General features: G+C 35.3%; 2 protein-coding genes across 7 annotated transcripts; one reads left to right on the forward strand and one right to left on the reverse strand.

The window, feature by feature from the left end:
* Positions 1-3,796: 3,796 nt before the first annotated feature.
* Positions 3,797-8,855, forward strand: LOC127798482 (probable WRKY transcription factor 4). Its single transcript, XM_052332073.1, is given in 6 exon segments — positions 3,797-4,580; positions 6,398-6,818; positions 6,821-7,079; positions 7,187-7,310; positions 7,312-7,346; positions 8,247-8,855. Coding segments are annotated over 6 exon segments (1,512 nt in total). The 5' UTR covers positions 3,797-4,178; the 3' UTR covers positions 8,518-8,855.
* Positions 8,856-9,829: 974 nt separating this feature from the next.
* On the reverse strand, positions 9,830-18,317 carry LOC127798328 (uncharacterized). Of its 6 annotated transcripts, none has more exons than XM_052331829.1 (10): positions 16,692-16,732; positions 16,423-16,545; positions 15,252-15,661; positions 13,784-13,867; positions 13,070-13,205; positions 12,784-12,946; positions 12,257-12,385; positions 11,375-11,569; positions 10,465-10,587; positions 9,830-10,284 (listed from the first exon to the last, which is right to left on the reverse strand). In XM_052331829.1, exons 3-10 carry the CDS (start codon positions 15,532-15,534, stop codon positions 10,129-10,131), a joined length of 1,269 nt encoding a protein of 422 aa, XP_052187789.1. In that variant the 5' UTR covers positions 15,535-15,661; positions 16,423-16,545; positions 16,692-16,732; the 3' UTR covers positions 9,830-10,128. The 6 variants fall into 6 exon arrangements, with proteins under 6 accessions (XP_052187789.1, XP_052187787.1, XP_052187792.1 ...); XM_052331827.1 differs by having other exon boundaries at positions 13,070-13,208; XM_052331832.1 differs by lacking the exons at positions 15,252-15,661; positions 16,692-16,732 and adding an exon at positions 18,166-18,317 and having other exon boundaries at positions 13,070-13,208.
* Between the last annotated feature and the right edge of the window lie 426 nt (positions 18,318-18,743).

Consider the following 18,743-nt stretch of genomic DNA (forward strand, 5'->3'; position numbering starts at 1 on the left):
ATAGTCATTAGAATATGATTGTTGAAATTTTAGTCTTAGCATATTAAAATTTTAAATTTATTATCATATAATTATTTCAAAAAAAATTATCAAATAATTTTATTTAAGAATATAAGTAAATTGATTTTAAAAATTATTAAATAATATTAAAATTTAATGCAATAATATTTATTATTAAATTATAAAATAAAAATTAAATTTTATAGTAGTGCAAATTATAGGTAAGGTAAAAAAATAGAATTGAAGTTTATAAATAAATAAATGAAATAGGTGAAGGAATCCGTGTAGACATGTGTAGCAGAATTTTAAAATTTTATTCACGGATTCTCTTAGAAGACCGACTTTTAGGGAATAGATTATGGAGGAAAGTTAAGACGTTACATTTTGTAGCGCAAGTCATCGAAGAATAATGATTGTCTCTAGTTCCACAAACACTCAGCCTCTAATGTGTTACCACATGAATAGCACTTGAAACCACAACAGGACCGATTTTCCTAGGGTATCATGGAATGCTAGCTCAATAGGAGGATGAAATTTAAAGAGAAAATGGCACACCTTATATATGGTCAAGAGTCTCACTCTTTTCTAGGGTTTTTTTTTTTTTCTCTTTTTCATTTTCTAAATTTGCCTCTCAACAAGAGTATAAATAGATCCTTGATGAAACCCTAACTTGTGTTGGTTTAAACCCATGTGCGTGGCTCCTCTTCCATTGGGCTTTGTTTTATTTAAATGTTTTAAATTAGTCATTTATAATCCATATTAAACTCTTAATCGAACCCATTAATTCTATGTAAGTGGTAAATAAGATCAACTAATAATTTGGTCAAATAATTCACCAAACCCTAAAATATACTTATTATACCTTAATTAATGTTAGAAAAATGTCGAGGATCGAGTTAGTCCCAAACTAATCTAAAGTTCACTAAACTTTTAATATTTTTAGTAAATTTTAATATTTATAATATTTTTTACATTTAATATTTAAATTTAACATTTATTTAAACTAATAAAAATGATTACATCAACAAATTTCTCAAATATAGTGAATTACTCGCCTCCATTAGCATTACCCTATTAACAAAATGAAGAAGATTAATCATTATAAAGAAAAAAAATATTAGGTTGCATTTTTTGAGTTTCGATTTTTAGTTTTAAGTTTAATTTTTTTTTATTTTTTATTTTAATAGTTTGGTTTTAGAAAATAGAAAACGTGTTATGTTTGAAATTTTGAGAATAATTTATTAATGACATTTTATTCAATAAATTTGATTATTCAATAAATTAGCACTATTTAATGTTAATATATTATTAAGAAATATATACATTTTAAAGTTAGTGAATCTTGTAATATTTTTTTTGTTATAAAAATAAAACACGAATAAATAAATAAATTGTCTCCTCTTTTTCGTGTTTTGATTGTTTTGGCTGACAACATATAAAGTAATTTTTTTATTTTTAAAAATATATTTTTTAAAAATAATAAAATAAATATATTTTTATTATTTTAAAAAATTAAAAATAATTCAGAGAACGGTTTCTTAATTATTGAGAAATTAATATTGGATAAGAGCTTAAGTAAGTCATCACTCACTTTCATGATACATGGGCATGGGCCAAGTCTTGATGCCATAAATGAACACACTTAACAAAATAATACAAGTTGGTAAGAAAAGTCACCCCCAATTATAATTCAAGATCGCTCAAAGATAAACCATATTTAAGTTGCCCTCAAAGGTTGAACGAGTCACAAGCTTACATTAACTTCTTCTTTTCTTCTTCTTCTTCTTAATTAGTCAATGGTCAAATTTATTTGGGGTGATTTTATGGATAGATTTTTGTCTAATTAATTATATGTATTTTGTAAGTTATTTGATATATACAAAAAAATAATAATAATTATAGATTCTAATTGATTATAATTAAAACAAAGTAACCAATTCCACTTGTGAATAGTCATGTCCCTAATACCAAGACACCAAGCCCTTATGTTCTCAATTATTACATGAATGATTTGGTGATTCTTTATCATATAGTTAGAGATGAAGTGTGACAAATATTGTTACAAGAGTCAAATAATTAATATAGAAATACAACTATATGCATTTATTTATATTTTAGTGTGAGCTCTTCAAAAGTATAATGTTTAGAGATAAAAGAAAAACAAAAATATATGTATCTCTTTGTTTTTATAAAATTATTGCATTTACTTATTTAGTATATTAGATATTGATGGCCACCCTTGTTAAAGACTATAAATAAATTTTATGACTACTTTTGAATTGAAGTTTGCATAAATTATATTAACTACCTTCACGTTTTTTAAAATGATACAAATCTCCTTTATATCTAACAAAATTTAAAAATTGATCATTTTACTCTTATATTTAAATTCTTTTTTATTCTTTCTCTCTTATCTTTCTTTCTCCCTTCCTTTCTCCTTATCTCTCTTCTTCATCTCCCGTCATCCCAAACCTATGACTCTTTTTTCTTTCTTCATTCCCTTTCATATTTTTTTCTCATGTCTTCTCTTTCTCCTTTGTCTAATAGGTAAAACTTGAATGGTTTATCAAACCATCTTGAAGTTTTCAATCAAAACTCAAATCGAGATAATTTAGTTTTGGGTTTAAGATTCGACTCAAATTTGGGCTTGGGTTCTATTTGAACTTTTGATTAGAACCCTATTTGATTTGTTGAAATCAACATGGATTAGATTGATGGCGAGAATACAATAGAGATAGAGTAGTCGACAATGAGACAAGACTAAATCATAAAGAACATTGATTATTTGAGATTTGCACATACTTAGAATGGTTCCCTAAAAATGATAAGTTCCAATCACACACACACAACCTTTCTCTCATCTTCTCTCTTTCTTATGAAACTTAGTTTCAAACTTTCAAGCGATGAGCCAATTGTGAGTTTCAGTAATAAATTATTTATTTTATTTTGTAATTTTAGAATATAGATGAGAGAGATGGGTGAATATTTTAAAATTTTAATAAAATTAATTATTATTAGTTAATGACCGCAAGGCACGTGTTGTTTGATAGTTAATCTCAAAGGTGGTTTGTGTCAATTTAAAAATATGGGAGTAATTAGTACCACTTAAATAAATTTTAAAACAATATATAAAATTTATCCTAAATTTTAAATATCATATGAAAATTATAATTTATACAAAAAAAAAGAAAAGAAATTGAAACACAAGGGGCTCCCAGTCCCCACCCTAATCACAGTTTATAACCCATGTATATAATATACAAATTTAATAATAGGAGAGCTGATGATGATGATATGGTTGGTATCCAATGAAATGAATTATAGTAAGGTTTTTTTTTTTTTTACTTTTGTCTCTAATAAAAAGAAAAAAAAAACTTAATATGTGGATGTGGCCTTACAAAATTAGAAGATAATTGAAAATTATGAATATTGCCACATCAATAATTGAAACGTAACCATGGAAAAATCCATGATAGGATGATATATATATATAGCTCCATGCATGTTGTCAACTTATACAAATATATATCAAGACTTGGCCTGGTAACACTAATTAATGTTATTAATTTATAAATTCTTATATATTATTTTATATATTTAGATTCAATTAACATAATAGTAAAAAAAAAAAAAAAAAGGTTTAACCAATTACCATATAAAACCAATGATTTTACTTTGATGGGTTATATATTATTATTATATGACGAGTCTGATATTGAGAAGATAACAGTGGTGTGGTGGTGTAATAGGAGACTACTAGCTAGCTAGGAAGTAGGAAGCCAAAAATAAAAGAAAAAAACTGTGGCACGACAGCAACAGCCGTAAGTTTGAGAGAGGAGGAGGAGAAGAAGCAGCAGCCTTGGGCGGACGGACGGACGGACGACATTAAAATACGGAACCATCATGTTACATGACGGTCGTCACTGTCCACTGTCGTTTCGCTTGACACGTATGACTACCTCCATTTTCGTATCTGTTTCGTTGACTTTTCACTGGTTCTAACCAGATCGTCAACCCGAGGAACAGAAGACAGAGAGAGATAAAAAGCCAAGAAGAAGAAGAAGAAGTTCAAGAAGAAGCCAATAAGAAGAAGAAGAGTTCGTTCGGTAGCCCTAACGACGAACAACTTCAAGTTAAGCACGAAAACGAGAAGCAGAGGATAGTCGTGGTTTCGATCAATGGCCGAGAACGATCGGTCATCGTCATTATCAAGAGCTGGACCGGCTTCTCTCCGCCCGGCCATCGTTTTACAGCCTCGGACCACCACAGAGAGCCCTTATTCGGGCGGGTCGGGTGCCAGCCCCGGCCCGATGACTCTGGTTTCCAACTTCTTTTCCGAGGCCGGCGAATTCCGCTCCTTCTCGCAGCTCCTAGCCGGCGCTATGGAGTCTCCCTCGCCGCCGGCCCGGGCTTATGAGGATTCTTCTTCCGGAGATAAGGCCTCCGGTGGAGGCGATTTCCGGTTCAAGGTGAATACGCCCTCCGGGTTGACTATTGCTCAGTCGCCGCTGTTCTCGGTGCCTCCCGGTTTGAGTCCTTCCGGCTTGCTCGATTCGCCGTGTTGGATCTCGCCCCGCCAGGTATCGAGCTTTAGTTGATTTTTTTTTCATTAGCTTCGAGTCAAAATGTCAAATTATTCCTTCATATGGCTTATGAGGTGGTCTCACATGTGAAGGATTGAAACTTGGAAGCGAACTTTCACTTGTGATTATGTTCTCTTCTGTTCAGTTTGAGTGAACAGAGACAAAAGCTTTGCTTTAGCTCAACATGCATATTATTAGTAGACGTCATTTCTTGAACGTTGTGGAATTGTTAAAGGTATCGATTTAACTGTTGAAGCCAAAGCCTCTCGATTTCCTTCCTATTGGTGGTTGATTACAGTAATTGAAATGCTTTTGAAATTTTGAATTAATATCGGTCAGTTGCGCCATACTGCATGTGTACTGCTTTAACTTTCTACCAATCAAGACAGTGCAAAAGTTCCCTTCGAATTTTCATTATGAGAAAAGCTTTGGTTGGTACAGGTGTTTATATCCTTAGCTTTCAATCTGAGTTATTCCTTTTTAAGAATGGTACACGTACTTATACCTGAAGATTGTTTTTCAGTATTTCTTGTTGAAATCTTGCTGAAATTTTGGGCGATTTAATTGTGAATTACAGTTCTTTCTGCTGTGCAGTAAACTTTACTGCAAGTCTGCAACACCAGTTAAATTACATTGCTTTTGACCGAACATCCTGTTCTGCCCCGATAAGGCACTTTGGGTTCAATAGAAAGTGTGTAACTTGTTACAAAATTAGGGTAATCTTAGGCTGGTCTCCTTTTTGTGTAAGTAAATTGAATTAAGTTGATCCCTGGCCTTTTGGGTAAGGCTTAGCCTTATGGGAAATAAATTCCCTACCCATGCTAGGGGAATTGGTTATGATTCTGATTTCTGATCATGAAAAGGGTCAAATTTTTAGACAAAAAGAGTTATATCCTTTAGAGCCTAGCTCCCTATACCTGCTGAGATGTAGACCCTTGGCCCAGCCCCTCTAGTCTGCAAGTCCCTGAGGGTCCCATTACAAGTGTTGGCAAACTCTTGGTTTCTGTTCTAGACCCAAGGCCTTCAAAAGATTACAAGGGCATGAATATCCCTGCATTCTATTTAGGACCTAGGCATGGGGACTGTCCGAGGCCTCACCAGGTGGAACTTGGACCAATCAGCCAGGGATTGTAAATGCTATGTGGCACTTTTCGGAATGACACATGGCAGAAGGTACATGCACCCACACTTCTTATCTGAGAGAATGTTTTCTTGTGTAACTTTACTGAGTTAGGTGTTCATACATGTAGATTGAGTCTTTGAGCAGCTATAGTTTTATTCGTATCATGTACCATTACTGAGAATAAAGAATCATGCTAAACATGCTTGTTCTCTGCGCTTAGCGTGCTATCTTCCGGTCTTAGGCTTAACTGTGAACATGGTTTTGCATCACACTGGTTGGAGAAGAAGAAACTGTATATAAAGCTACACCACCATGGGCTTCATAAAGTTTAGTAACGTCACATGTCTTCATCGTGATTCTTCAGTGTTGCCTATTTATGATGGCACAATAATTTCAACAGTGATTTTGAATTTTTTTTTTTTTTAAAAATGAAAATCTTGTCTTCTCCAAAATTCTGGACCAAAGGTGCACCTACTGTAGAAAGAGGGAAGCTGTTATGAATGTTTCTTTCCGTTCCAGATTGATGGAGATGATGGTTTGTAGGTGCAGGAATAGTTGCATTTAGGATACTGCCTATCAACAACACCCCCCCCAAAAAAAAAAAAAGAAAACGAAAAACAGTAATTAAATAATTATAATGATCTAACATTTTTAAAGCTGGAACTTATTTCTGTAATTTTGAAATGTGTAGGGCTCCTTTGGAATGTCACACCAACAGGCTCTTGCGCAGGTCACTGCTCAGGCTGCAGAAGCTCATTCCCAGACGCACAACTATGCTGAATTTTCGAGTTCCTTGTCAGTTCCTGCAGTGTCATTGCCACAACCTCCCTTTCCTTCCAATGTGACAATACAACAGCAAATGCCTCCCCCAATGCCAAAGCCTAGCATCAAGAAGGAAGCATCTGATCTCTCTCATTCTGATTATAGACCACAGCCTTCTTCATTTGCTGCTGAGAAGCCTCATGATGATGGTTACAACTGGAGGAAATATGGGCAGAAGCAAGTAAAAGGCAGTGAATATCCTCGAAGTTATTACAAATGTACACATCCAAAATGTCCTGTCAAGAAGAAGGTTGAGCGTTCTCTTGATGGTCATATAACTGAGATTATATACAAGGACAGCATAACCATCAGCCTCCTCAACCTAGTAGGCGTGCAAAAGATTCTGGAAATCCAAATAGAAACTTATATCATCAGGGAAACGCTGAGTTGTCTTCAGAAGGTCAGACTGGGAATCTGAGAGAACGGGCACCTCAGGAATTAAGCCAAGCAACGCCTGAACATCTGTCAGAATCAAGTGATGGTGAGGGATTGGGCGACGCTGAAACTAGAGTTGATGAAAAGGATGGAGATGAACCTGAATCAAAGAGAAGGTAAACACTTTTTTGCCAGTTAATGAAGGTATTTCACCCTGGAAAGGTTTCATGTATCAACTTATTTTGATTGCTAAACCTTTTCTTTTTCCCCTATCTATATTCAGTAGGAACACAGAGGTCAGTGTTTCACAGCCAGCTTCACATAATGCAGTTACAGAACCGAGAATCATTGTACAGACAACCAGCGAAGTTGATCTTTTGGATGATGGTTATAGGTGGCGGAAGTACTGGCCAGAAAGTTGTTAAAGGAAACCCTTATCCAAGGTAATACGTCCACCCAGGTTGGCCTATTGATTTTGAACTGTTCTGTTATGACAGATTTGTTAAAATTCTTGAGTATATATGTCCTTGCCATGACATTATACAAGTTATTTTCAGGTAGTGTTTTCTTGTACCACTCGATAGAATTTATGCATCAAATTATGAGTCAGTGATGCTAGCTATTTTCTGAGGCCTAGCATATATGCATAAAAGAGAGTCACTTTCCTTTCTTTCCTGTAGGGGGTTATATGTGGGAAATGGGAAAAGGGAGGTAGACATGGATTGCGAAGAGTATTTCTTGGTGGATAAGTCCCCCAGCCATGTGCATATACATAGATATTTTCTCAGAGTAAATAAGCACCCCTAAGAGTTCTTGATTTAGGTCCATGTGTTGTTCACATTGAATTTGTAATCTAAGCCAGACAACTTGGAACAATTGCAGTCTAAGGTTTCTTATTGAATTACATGGGCTGAGTAGCTTATGTAGATTCTACTAATTATGTTAAAACTCATCTAACTCTGAATACCATCAGATGGAATAAGCTTTTAATAGATATATAGTGTTTTAGACGCTCTTCTCAAGTACTATCTACATTTGAATAGGCTGAGGTTTCGTAAAATTTACAACTTCAATCATGGTGGGGACCTATAATCTATTGAAGGTTGTCATGCTGATATGGTAATAATTTGCCAATGGTAGTTAACGACACTGAATCATTTATTTTCAGAAAATATATATATGTATTTATTACCGCACTTGACCATAAGCTGAAAATTCCTCCTTTCTCAGACTTTGCATTAGTCCTTAATTAGGGCCTTGTATTGGGGCTGTTGCTCTATTGCTGATCTCAACCCCCCCTCCCAAATCGGCATTTTTCCTAAAGCATCCTATGACACTTGCAGGAGCTATTATAAGTGTACAAGCCCGGGGTGTAATGTCCGCAAGCATGTTGAGAGAGCTGCTAGTGACCGTAAAGCTGTCATAACAACGTACGAGGGGAAACATAATCACGATGTACCTGCAGCTAGAATCAGCAGCCACAACATTGCAAACAACATTGTGTCACGACCAATGCCGCACAACACTGCCAGCAATACCGTGAGACAAGCAGAATTCGGGAATGATAACTCCCAATCTCTAACAATTCTTCAGTTTAAAGACGAATTAACGTAGTTTCATGAGAGTTGCAAACTGGAAAGAATCAGAGACAACAGGGGAGAATGCAGAAGCTTGGCATGCTATTTCTTTTGGATGTGTATGTTCTCTCTTTCCAGGCTTATCTTCCCATGTTACAAAACATGGAGGTTTAAGATTGATTGTAACACAGATTTTTGTATGTAAAGTAATTTGATTAGGTAAATTGTAATTATAATAGAGCATCAAACCTAGCAATAACGATAAAGAAGTTTATTTGTGATTAGAAAGTTATGGGTTTAAAGAATAATTTATTTATAAAATGAGGTTAAGACTATGTATAAGACGATTTACATAAAATGAAAAATTCTGGGTAATTTTATTCTTTTGGGCATTCTTTGTTGATGATAATGCTGAGCCATCTTGTTAGTGTTGCATTTGAAAAGCTTTCTATGATCATTATTGTTATCTTTCTTCTAGAAGTCACACACTGTTGTTAAAGTGGAAGACTTTTTTTGTCTTCTTTTACCCTAACCTCCTCATAGTTCTAAAGTTATGGATTTAAGTCTGTATGATGAATGTTTCAAAAGAATTTCATGTAAAAGAAGATGCCAAATGCTCTTTTTTCAGTTTCCACAATACATACATAATTTTGGTTTGATTTGAATTTTTATTGGTTAAGTAAGACTGCGACCCCCCCAAAAAAGAAAAATATTAAAATTACGCGTGAAACTTGACTTTCAATTAATGTAACTTAATGTTACATCTTAAAATGAAATCAACAATCTCTCTCCATAAAATGTTGAGTCGCATGACTCAAGGGTGGAACTTAAGTGCTTGCTGGCCACCTTCCAACCGATTGTGCACGGGTTCAATTCCTTAGGTGTGTAACCTCCTGTAATTTAATTTCTCTGTTAAAATCAATGAGCTAAACGGTAAGGGCGCTCGTGATGAGTGTCATAAAAAAAATAAAAAATTGTCTCTATCTATACATATATATTTTATCTTCTCTTTGTTCAATTTGTTTATAACATAATTTTGCCAATTTGTGGAGCATTTATAACGATGAAGGTATTACTTCTTAAAATTGAAATGGAGGAGGAAAGCATTAAGCAGCTATCAATCAACAGAAAAATTATTATATTTGGATTTTAAACCACCATAGAAGGTGGTTGATTAAGTTAAAAAAAATCATATAACGAAAGCCAATAATTATGCTTGAAGATATTAAGACATTATTGATATTTTGCAAATAACATCCAAATTGAGCAAAGTGATTATGGGGGCTTTCTACAAATCAAGATGGCACTCAAGCTGTATGGGAACTAATTTGGAGAACCAAACGAAAGTCTACAAGGCACCAACCACTAACGATGGATGGATGTTTCACTGCAATAATATGATCCTGAAAAACAAACGCTTCCTATCATGAGATATCACATGGGCATGCCGTATGCAGCAAAGAGTACACAAAACCTTGATTATTGCTACATTTCTTCATCAGATTCAAGGCTGAGAAATCAATCAAAACTACCAAATTAATTCCTTTTATTTTTTTTCCTTTTCATATTCATTTTCAACTTGATAAACTGGACAGTGTTTGATATTATACAAGCTCACAAGTGGCGGCTGCTTGGTTATCAAATCGTGTCAGCTCTGAAAACATGTCTCTCCAATCCCTGCTGATCCGAACATGCCCTCGTCTAGGGTTACAAATCTAGGTATCTGGCCATGATTTACAAAATCAATTTTGTTCAGTCTCACACAGCACAGGACTTTCTCTGGCAGCTCCTCTGGTTTTTGTGCCTGTAAATGTAGCCAAATTGAACAAGCATTTAGTTTAGCAACAGGTTTAACAGCTAAACATGAAATATACCATGTGACATGGAATTGGAGAGAGAGAATCCAACTCCTACAGATTCTTTTCTCTTAAGCAAGTGCTCTGACAGTTTTAGATTGGAAGAAAGCATAAGGATCATATCGAACCTGAATGGTTAAACCCAGATCAAGTATGCCAAACTTCAATCTTTCTCTGAAGGCATCAAGGCCTTTCCTAGATATGTAGCTGAACCGGTGAATGTCAATGTCGATCTCAAAGTAATTTGGCCCCTGAAGATGAGAAAAAGGCAGCATTAGCATTAAAATCATGCTGGAACCCGAGTTTCAAACTTGATGGAGCATGAATAAGATGACCAACTGCAGAAGTAATCAAATATTATGACTGAAGATTGAGCTTATGACATCTTTTACGTGAGCAAAATTTTACAAAGTTTGCAATGTACAGAATGCACTTCCTGGTTTTACTACTAGTTTGATTTTCTCACTGCAGCCGATCTAAAACATTGCTAACTTTTGACAGCCAAATGGGGCAGTGAATTAATGACATGAACAGTGCTCCTTTCATTTGAGAATTTCTGGTGGGAAAAGCATTTTCAGCCTGATTGTCACATGCCTGATCAGCTGATCTAACAGCTTTGGTGGAACTGCAGTCAGCCTGGTGGTTAAGCCAAGCTTGTCTTGAGGGTCCAGTGACTTAAAAACAGCCTATCTTTTTGAGAATATCAGATAAATGGTTGAAGGTTCACAATGAGTTACAAACTCATCATCACAGGCCTTAACCCAACTAGCTGAAGTCAGCTTCTTCTTTTTTTTTTTTTTTTCTTTTTTGTTATGCAGAGTCAGCTAAATGAATAGAGTTATAAGCTCTCTAAAAATGTTTATATTGACATATATTAGGACACTCTGCAAAATAGGCCATGCTTATGTGGTTGGAACTTTGCAAATGGAAGTTAAAAGTAGAATACATTCATCTGCTATGTCACTCCACAAACCACCTGAAGGAACTACTTTGACTACAGCAACCTAAGCATATTTGGTAACCATGAAAATTACTTACAGTATAGAAAGCATGTTGAGGGCGTGAAAGCACTGGCTTTTCATTATAAGCATGTAAAAGCTTTCTCTCAGCAGAACTCAACTGGAGTTCCTCTGGATTAACCACCCCAACAACGATCTTCAGTCTTTCTCTGAAAGGAACTGCAGATTCTTTTGCAAATCCCTTGACCATTTCAACCTCATCCTCAACCAGTCTCTGAAGCAAAAATCCAAGACAGTCAACTTACAGGAAGTAATAAATCAGTGGCAATTTTGATAATAATATTTCAAGGGCTTAGACAAAAGGCAGAGAGTATAAGGAAACAATCATGGCTGTTAGTCATGGTCAAAAAGTCTGACAGGTATCAACCATGACACGCATTTTCATTGAGTTTAACAAAGGAAAGCACATACTACTGCATGTAATCAAAGTTTCTTCACATGAGATAAATCAATCATATAATGAGAGCTATCTTTTAACTTTTTCACTATGTAAGGACTGTTTCATACAAACCAAACCTATCCAGTTCACTATTATAAGCTCCAACATGTCTATTCAAAACCCTCCAGTCCAAATTTCCTATTGTTGTTCTTACCTCACCTGAAATCCTCAATAATTTTCCTCCTCTAAGACAATCACATTCGAGGACACAAGCTCTTGGTTCCATTTTGATAATCTTTTTGTTAATTTAATCCATCAGTCCCACTTCTACTTTAGTTTGTTATGATAAAAAGACAGACATATTGGTAATATTTTGTCTAATGCAACTGACTTTCAGTATCATGGATATATGTACTCCAAAAGCAAAGTATTTTGCAGAGAAGAAACGGGGAACAAATGCCAGGAAACAGTACTACTATCAAGCCATAAAGGTGAAAATTGTAACTAGAAATCTGTAAATACCTTGATACTGTCCTGAAATTGAGGTAAAATCTCTTTGTCAAAGTTCTCAGATACTCTGAAATATAGTACAAGGCTCATGCCCTCTCCATCAGTATCACCAAGGAAAATGGCAGCAGGATAAGTAGGCAGCTGTCAAAAAGACATCAAGATCCAAAAACTTTACAAGACAAGCCATCTCTAATAACCTAAATCTTCTCATACAAGTTGATAAAATTGAGGGTTGAATTTTATCATTTATGCCTGCATCATCCTGTTAAGAAACATAACCACAGGTGACAAAACCATACATTTATTCTTCATTGGCAACCACAAAGAGGAAATGCAGGCAGAGTTTTACAAAAAGAATAACAGAACCTCATTAAGGTTCTCTTGTCAGTCATACTTAAAAGCACAACCTTCAGCAGAAGATGAACCAAATAAAGTTTATAAGGGTTATTAAAGGTCCATCCAAATCATCAGACAATTGTAGCATAACAACACAAGTTAAGAAGTAACTAGACAACAGAAGAGATGAGTCAAAATAATACCTGTACATTAACAATAAGCAATGACGGCACTTTCTTGTGTGCTTTTACAGAGGGGAGGTCAAGGTGCTGAGCGATGTGGTTTATCTTCCGAGGACACTCAAATAAATCACCACCAATTGGAGTATATGGGCTGTAGTCTGAAGCAGGGAACTTCTGTTTATCTCTGTAGGATAGATCCATTAGAAGCTTAGTAGTTGAACCATTGTAAAGCTAACATGTTGATTGAGAAACACAGTAAATGTTCATATCCTAGCTAGGAATGGAGTGGAGGAACTTGCTAACTTGCCTAAAATAATTTGCACCTCGGAGCTTAAAGACTGAAGGGGCAACAGGACACCAACACCCTGGAGTTGGCTTCTCTCCCAACGAACAAGGAATGAGAAGTCCTGCTCTTGGTCGATAGAAGAATCTCCGAGAAACACCTGCTACAATTGTTAATTATATGAAGTATTCTAATTGTGCTCAGTGTATGTGTTGGCAAGGTAGGTAATTGCACAAGAGTGAGGATGAGCAACAAAAGTCAGATAAAGCTAAGTACACAATCATTGGACCACTTTGAAAAGTAGAAGACAGTACCTTGGGTCAGATAGTTTGCCCACCCCATAGATGTGAGAAACATTACTGGCCCAGGATATATCTGTCTCACCTGATAGCTATAGGAGTATCAAGATAAAGGAAGCCCGAACTAATATAGGGTCAAACATGTTTGAACATTAAAAACATTCATGTGTGTCATCCTGCCCCAGGTGTCAATACCACTGTTGTTAGAACACTTCAAAAATATAGGAGACCCCTGTCTTTAATAACACTTCCATACTCCAAAGTATTTGTGACAGTTATCTACCAACAATAATGCACTTTTACACTCCAGAGTTTGATTGTTTAAGATGTACCCAAATTCAATCTCCGGCAAGTAAAAACAGTCCAGCAGCAAAGACATAAGCATAAGTTAGTGTTGGTTTTTAATTAGAATTTACAATTAGTTGAAACATTAGCTTACCACCATAAACACTTATGAAGTCATCATCTGAATCAGACTCCAATATACTGCAAGAGTCAAACCATACTTCCTCCTGGCAAATTCCTGCACAAGAGAGGTTCATTAGTTGATGAAGTCTCTGATGAAGGAACTTCTTCTGCCAAAACTAAAAAAAGGAACCCATCACCCACAAAAGGTGTCACCATAAGAATTACCACTAAAAATTCTTCAAATAACATAAAAGAAGGAATCCTTTTGATCATGTATTTATACCATATCAGCAGAAAAAAACTGGTAGAGTAATACTTGAGAAAAAAAAAGCTAAAAAAAGAAGAGTTCTCTCTCTCTCCCTCTCTCGGATTTATTTCTGATAGCTTTTAAAAGAGTTATAAGTTCATCAATCAAATTATCTTACATCACAAGTTTCCAGAATTGGTAAGTTCATGTAGATCAGACTACTTAAACCACAAATGTTAGACAGAATGCTGTGTGAACGAAATATTGATGGAGGGAAACAGTAAATAGACAAAATGCCACATGAACTGTATCTCTCCTTTTTGGTAATGGAATCAGCAGTTTAGAGAATTAGAGAAGAACAGTTGTCTTTGTAAGACAGCACCTAATGGTGATCACACCCTCATCAACCACCTACAAAACCTCATTGTTTCACACCTGCCATGTTGGGGGCTTACTTGCTCAAGCCACCTGTCCCTTTCCTAGCAGCAATCAGGAGACATAAAAAAAATCACAAAATTATTGGTGGACCCTCAATTTTCTTAAAGATTAATTAATAAAGGAGAGGAAAGAAATTTTATTTTCTTTTACAGTCTTATTTTCTTTTTCTTGCAAATAATGGAGTTGAGGACCAAAAGGGGTAATAGGAATCAAAACAACTAAAGATATTAGCTTTATGCGGGAGTTTCAATTTTATCTACATATATTTTAGTTTTATTAGGAGCTTTCCATGGATTGTGTGAAAGAATTTAAGGAGGTACCAGGTAAGATTTAAGATTGGTTTTAAAGAGTTTTAGTTGTTTTAGGAGTTTTACCAAGCCTTTATAAGGATGATAGTGCAATCTGAATATATATATATATATATATTAGATTGATTGAATAAAATTATTGATTCTTCTCTCCTGTAGCCACTCTCCTTTCTGTCTCAGGCTTCCTTCTCCCTCTATATTTTTTCCTCCTCCTCCTTCCCCCCACTCCCTCAAGACAATTTCTTCTCTTCCTCTTCAATTATCTGCAATCTTTCTACTGTCCTGCATCAGGGGGTTTCAGAATTATATTAATATAGAGAGAGAGAAACTTGCCACTTTAAAGAGACAAAGCAGATTTCTCAGCCCCTTCAACAATCTAAATTCTTGTCCTACATGCCAGGCAGAACGATGTAGTAGATTACCATGAGAAAAGTAACCCACTTTGGTGAAAAATGTCTTGGCATTAAGGAAATTTTCTTTTGATCAAGGAGCAAAAAGAGAGATACCATTTGCATCTATCTGGCTGTGGTTCCACTGCAGCTGGCTGAGATGAAATGCCAAATTGGATACATCAGATCTTCTACAAGAGGCTATGGCACCCTTCTCAATGTTTTTGTGGACCAACTCAGTAACAGCAAAGTCTCCTAAAGAGTTTCTTGCATCACTAAAATGTTCTATAGGTGCAACAGGAACTGTACTGGAAATCTTTCTGCCATGTTGACGAGACCTAATTAAGTGCTTCTTGCGAGATCTGATTTTGCCACTTGCCTTTGAAGTACAACCACCCATGACAATATATTTTTAAATCTTAGTGATAACAAATGATGTCTTCTTCACAACTGATTGCAACTTCAGAAGGAGAAGTGGGAACAGAGCATATATAGAAGTCCAAGAAGTTAAAGGACCTGCCATGCTCCTTCAAAAGTCAAAAAGAAAACCATTTTAGAATGTCTAAAATTTAAAAGCAGAGAAAAATATCGTAGTTATTAACTCTGAACTGAAAACCAAACTGCATAAAGGACTCAATAAACAATGGAAATTTGATGGAAATTTAAAACCATTTTAGAAGTGAACCCAGGAGCTACTAGAAATTTGATGTAACTGTTCACAATCTTCATTCTCATTGTCCGGTAACTTTGAAGATGATGATGATGATGATAACAATAATAATAATAATAATGCTACTGAAAATCTAGCATCAAATGTGATCGCGTGGTCCACTCTTCCAGATAAAAACTTCCAACTTTCAGGAAAGAACTGAGAATTATATTTACTTGAAATTACATCTCTCTACTTCAATTTTATTCTTCCAATATTATATATAATGCATCTCTTTGATTATCATGCAACAAATGAAAGCCTGTCCCCCAATACAATTCAAATTCCCAGTCCTAGACAGTGCAATGGAATAAACACATAAGGTATTAATAGAAGTCCAGTGTTTTATGCACTGATTTTGCACAGATGAAAGACAATATTTGAACATGCACAGTCTGGAAGTCCAACGGGGAGTTAAAGATTCCTAACAAAGTAGTCACAATTATAAGGACGAGCAGAACAGATCAAACAATTCAATGAAAAGTAAAACAGACAACAAAAAAATGGCATCAGTAACAAGAGCTTCCAATTTTTTGCTTCTAGTTTGACCAAGGACAGAACTTTAGCTTCTATAATTACCCAGAACATCAAATGGAACTGCTACTTGCATCTCACTGCAGCAAACAAATTCATATCTGCAATCAGCCATCATGTGGAGGTATCCACCAAATTCCTAAACTTCAATTCATCTCGAACAAAAAACTGCAAAGTAATTGGGTCCAAATATTAATTGAGAACTTATTATCGGAATTCAGATCCGAGAATGGAAAACTCCATTCACCAAAAAATTGGAAACAATTAATATAGAGACGGCCTTAATTTTGGCCAAAGAGAGCTTAGCTACCCACCCGAACCAAAAGGATGAGGTCTTCTTTTCACCTTTCGAAAGGCAAGTAAATGAAGTAACAAGTGAAGACGGAAAACTCCAGAAATACTTGTTAATTGTCCCCATCAAGAGAGGGGGGGGGGGGGGGGGGGGAAGAAGAAAAAGTGGATAGAAGAATCAATGGGCTTCAAACTAACCCATAAAATAAACAAGTGAACGAAGAAATAAGGAAAGACCCATACTTGAGAAAGTCATCGTGTGAATTGTTCCATCAAGTAAGATAAAAGCAGGGGCCAATATAGGAATCAAAATTGGCTTCAGACTAATCCATATAATAAACAAGCGAATGCAGCAACATGAAGAGACAACAAACCTATAAGAAATGCTTCAATTGTCCCCATCAAGAAATATAAAGTAGTAGTCAACAACCAAATCAGAATGGGCTTCATACCAATTAATAAAATAACCAAATGAGAAAATGAGTCATTATCAAAAGAATAGACAAAAATCAAATCAACGATAGCAGATAACTAAAATCACTATTGTGCACAAGCCTGAGGGAACTTAATCATTTGAGCAAGTAAACGAACTGTGTTAAAGTATGTCTTGATTTTCAGAATGAAGCTGGTTATTTGACCCGACCCTAATAATTTGGGACAAGAGCCAAATGTGGATTTTTCATGAGAGCTGTGGTGGTAGCAGAGGGCTTGAGCCATTAGGTAAAAAGGGATTAAGGGTGTAATCAGGGTTTCTGAATTTGAGAGAAATCAAGAGATTATATTGCTTCGTTTTCTTCATAGTGAAATTGTTCGCCTCTCCCCGTGATCATAGATCACACATTGTGATTGAACCACGTAAATCTTGTGTTTGCTTGTCTTTCATCTATTTGTTTGCTTCTCATTTCTATACATTGTCATGACAAACTGTCTATTCAGAAGATATACGAGGACATACGAAATCAAACCTACAACAAACAGGGGAAAAAATGTATTATATATACACTAGTAGAAATCTAAAAGCCGCTGAATTTTAACATCAGTATATCCTAAAGTCTCCAAAAAACAGGAAATCGGAGAGCGAAATTAATAAGTTGCAAGTAGGTGACATAAATAATCACGACTGACAGCCAGGAAGTGAGAAATTACAGGCGCGAATAAGGTAAATCAAGATATAAATAATTCAACCATTCGTGTATGTAGACATCCACATTCCTCTAGATTTATGAATGAGCGTATAAAGCATAGACATACATGACAAATTTACGAGCATACATACATACATACATACATATATTTGTGCTGAACAATTATGAGAAGTTGTAGAGAAGAGCAGGTGGAGAAATTCATGAATTTGAAGCTAATACTGGCAACAATTTATGCATGCGAAAAGGCAATCTGACTGTAGATATATACATACATACATACATATATATATGCAGCAGAGTGTATTAAAAGTGATGTCGGGGAGAAATGGATGGAGAGAGAGAGAGAGAGAACCTGAGGAGACAGAAGAGATTCCAGCATTGGATCACAGAAAGCACAGTAGCTGCTGCTTCTTCTTCTTCTCCTCTCTCTCTCTCTCTCTCTCTCTCTCTATGGTTTTCAGAATCTTTGCGCGAAATGTGGAGAGACTGAGTGAGAGAGAGAGAGAGAGAAATAAGAAGGGAGACAGAGTGGGAATGGGATCGCATTCGCATTCGCATTCGTTATTTTATTTTTCTATTACTATTGCAAGAAATAATATTGAAAGTCCTTTCTTTCCCCCCCCCCCGGCCGCAGAGAGATATCTTTTACTTGCTTTTTCATTCATGGAGGATGGAGGGGAAGGCGTTGACGCTACGCAGTTAAATGTTTTGTATTTATTATTATTATTATTATTATCTATTCGTTTTTGTTTTTGTTTTTTTTTTTTGTAAAATAAAAAATAAACGTTACGCTTCCTAATCCAACATTTTTAAATATTTCACAGTAGACAGACAGTAATTGCAACAGCACGATGCTTCTTCATTTTGTTGTTAATTCACAATTAAATATATAACATCCATTCAAGGTGACAAGAAAATGCATGAAAATAC

This window comes from Diospyros lotus, chromosome 3 (genome assembly GCF_014633365.1).
Source record: "Diospyros lotus cultivar Yz01 chromosome 3, ASM1463336v1, whole genome shotgun sequence".
Classification (NCBI taxonomy): domain Eukaryota; kingdom Viridiplantae; phylum Streptophyta; class Magnoliopsida; order Ericales; family Ebenaceae; genus Diospyros; species Diospyros lotus.

Excerpts from the sequence above, each read along its gene's own strand:
- LOC127798328 (XM_052331828.1), bottom strand. The coding sequence starts at position 15,534 with ATGGGTGGTTGTACTTCAAAGGCAAGTGGCAAAATCAGATCTCGCAAG. Across the intron at positions 12,947-13,069 it reads CGAGGTGCAAATTATTTTAG|AGATAAACAGAAGTTCCCTG; the intron begins GCAAGTTAGCAA and ends TCTATCCTACAG. Across the intron at positions 10,588-11,374 it reads CTCAACATGCTTTCTATACT|GGGCCAAATTACTTTGAGAT; the intron begins GTAAGTAATTTT and ends TCTCATCTTCAG.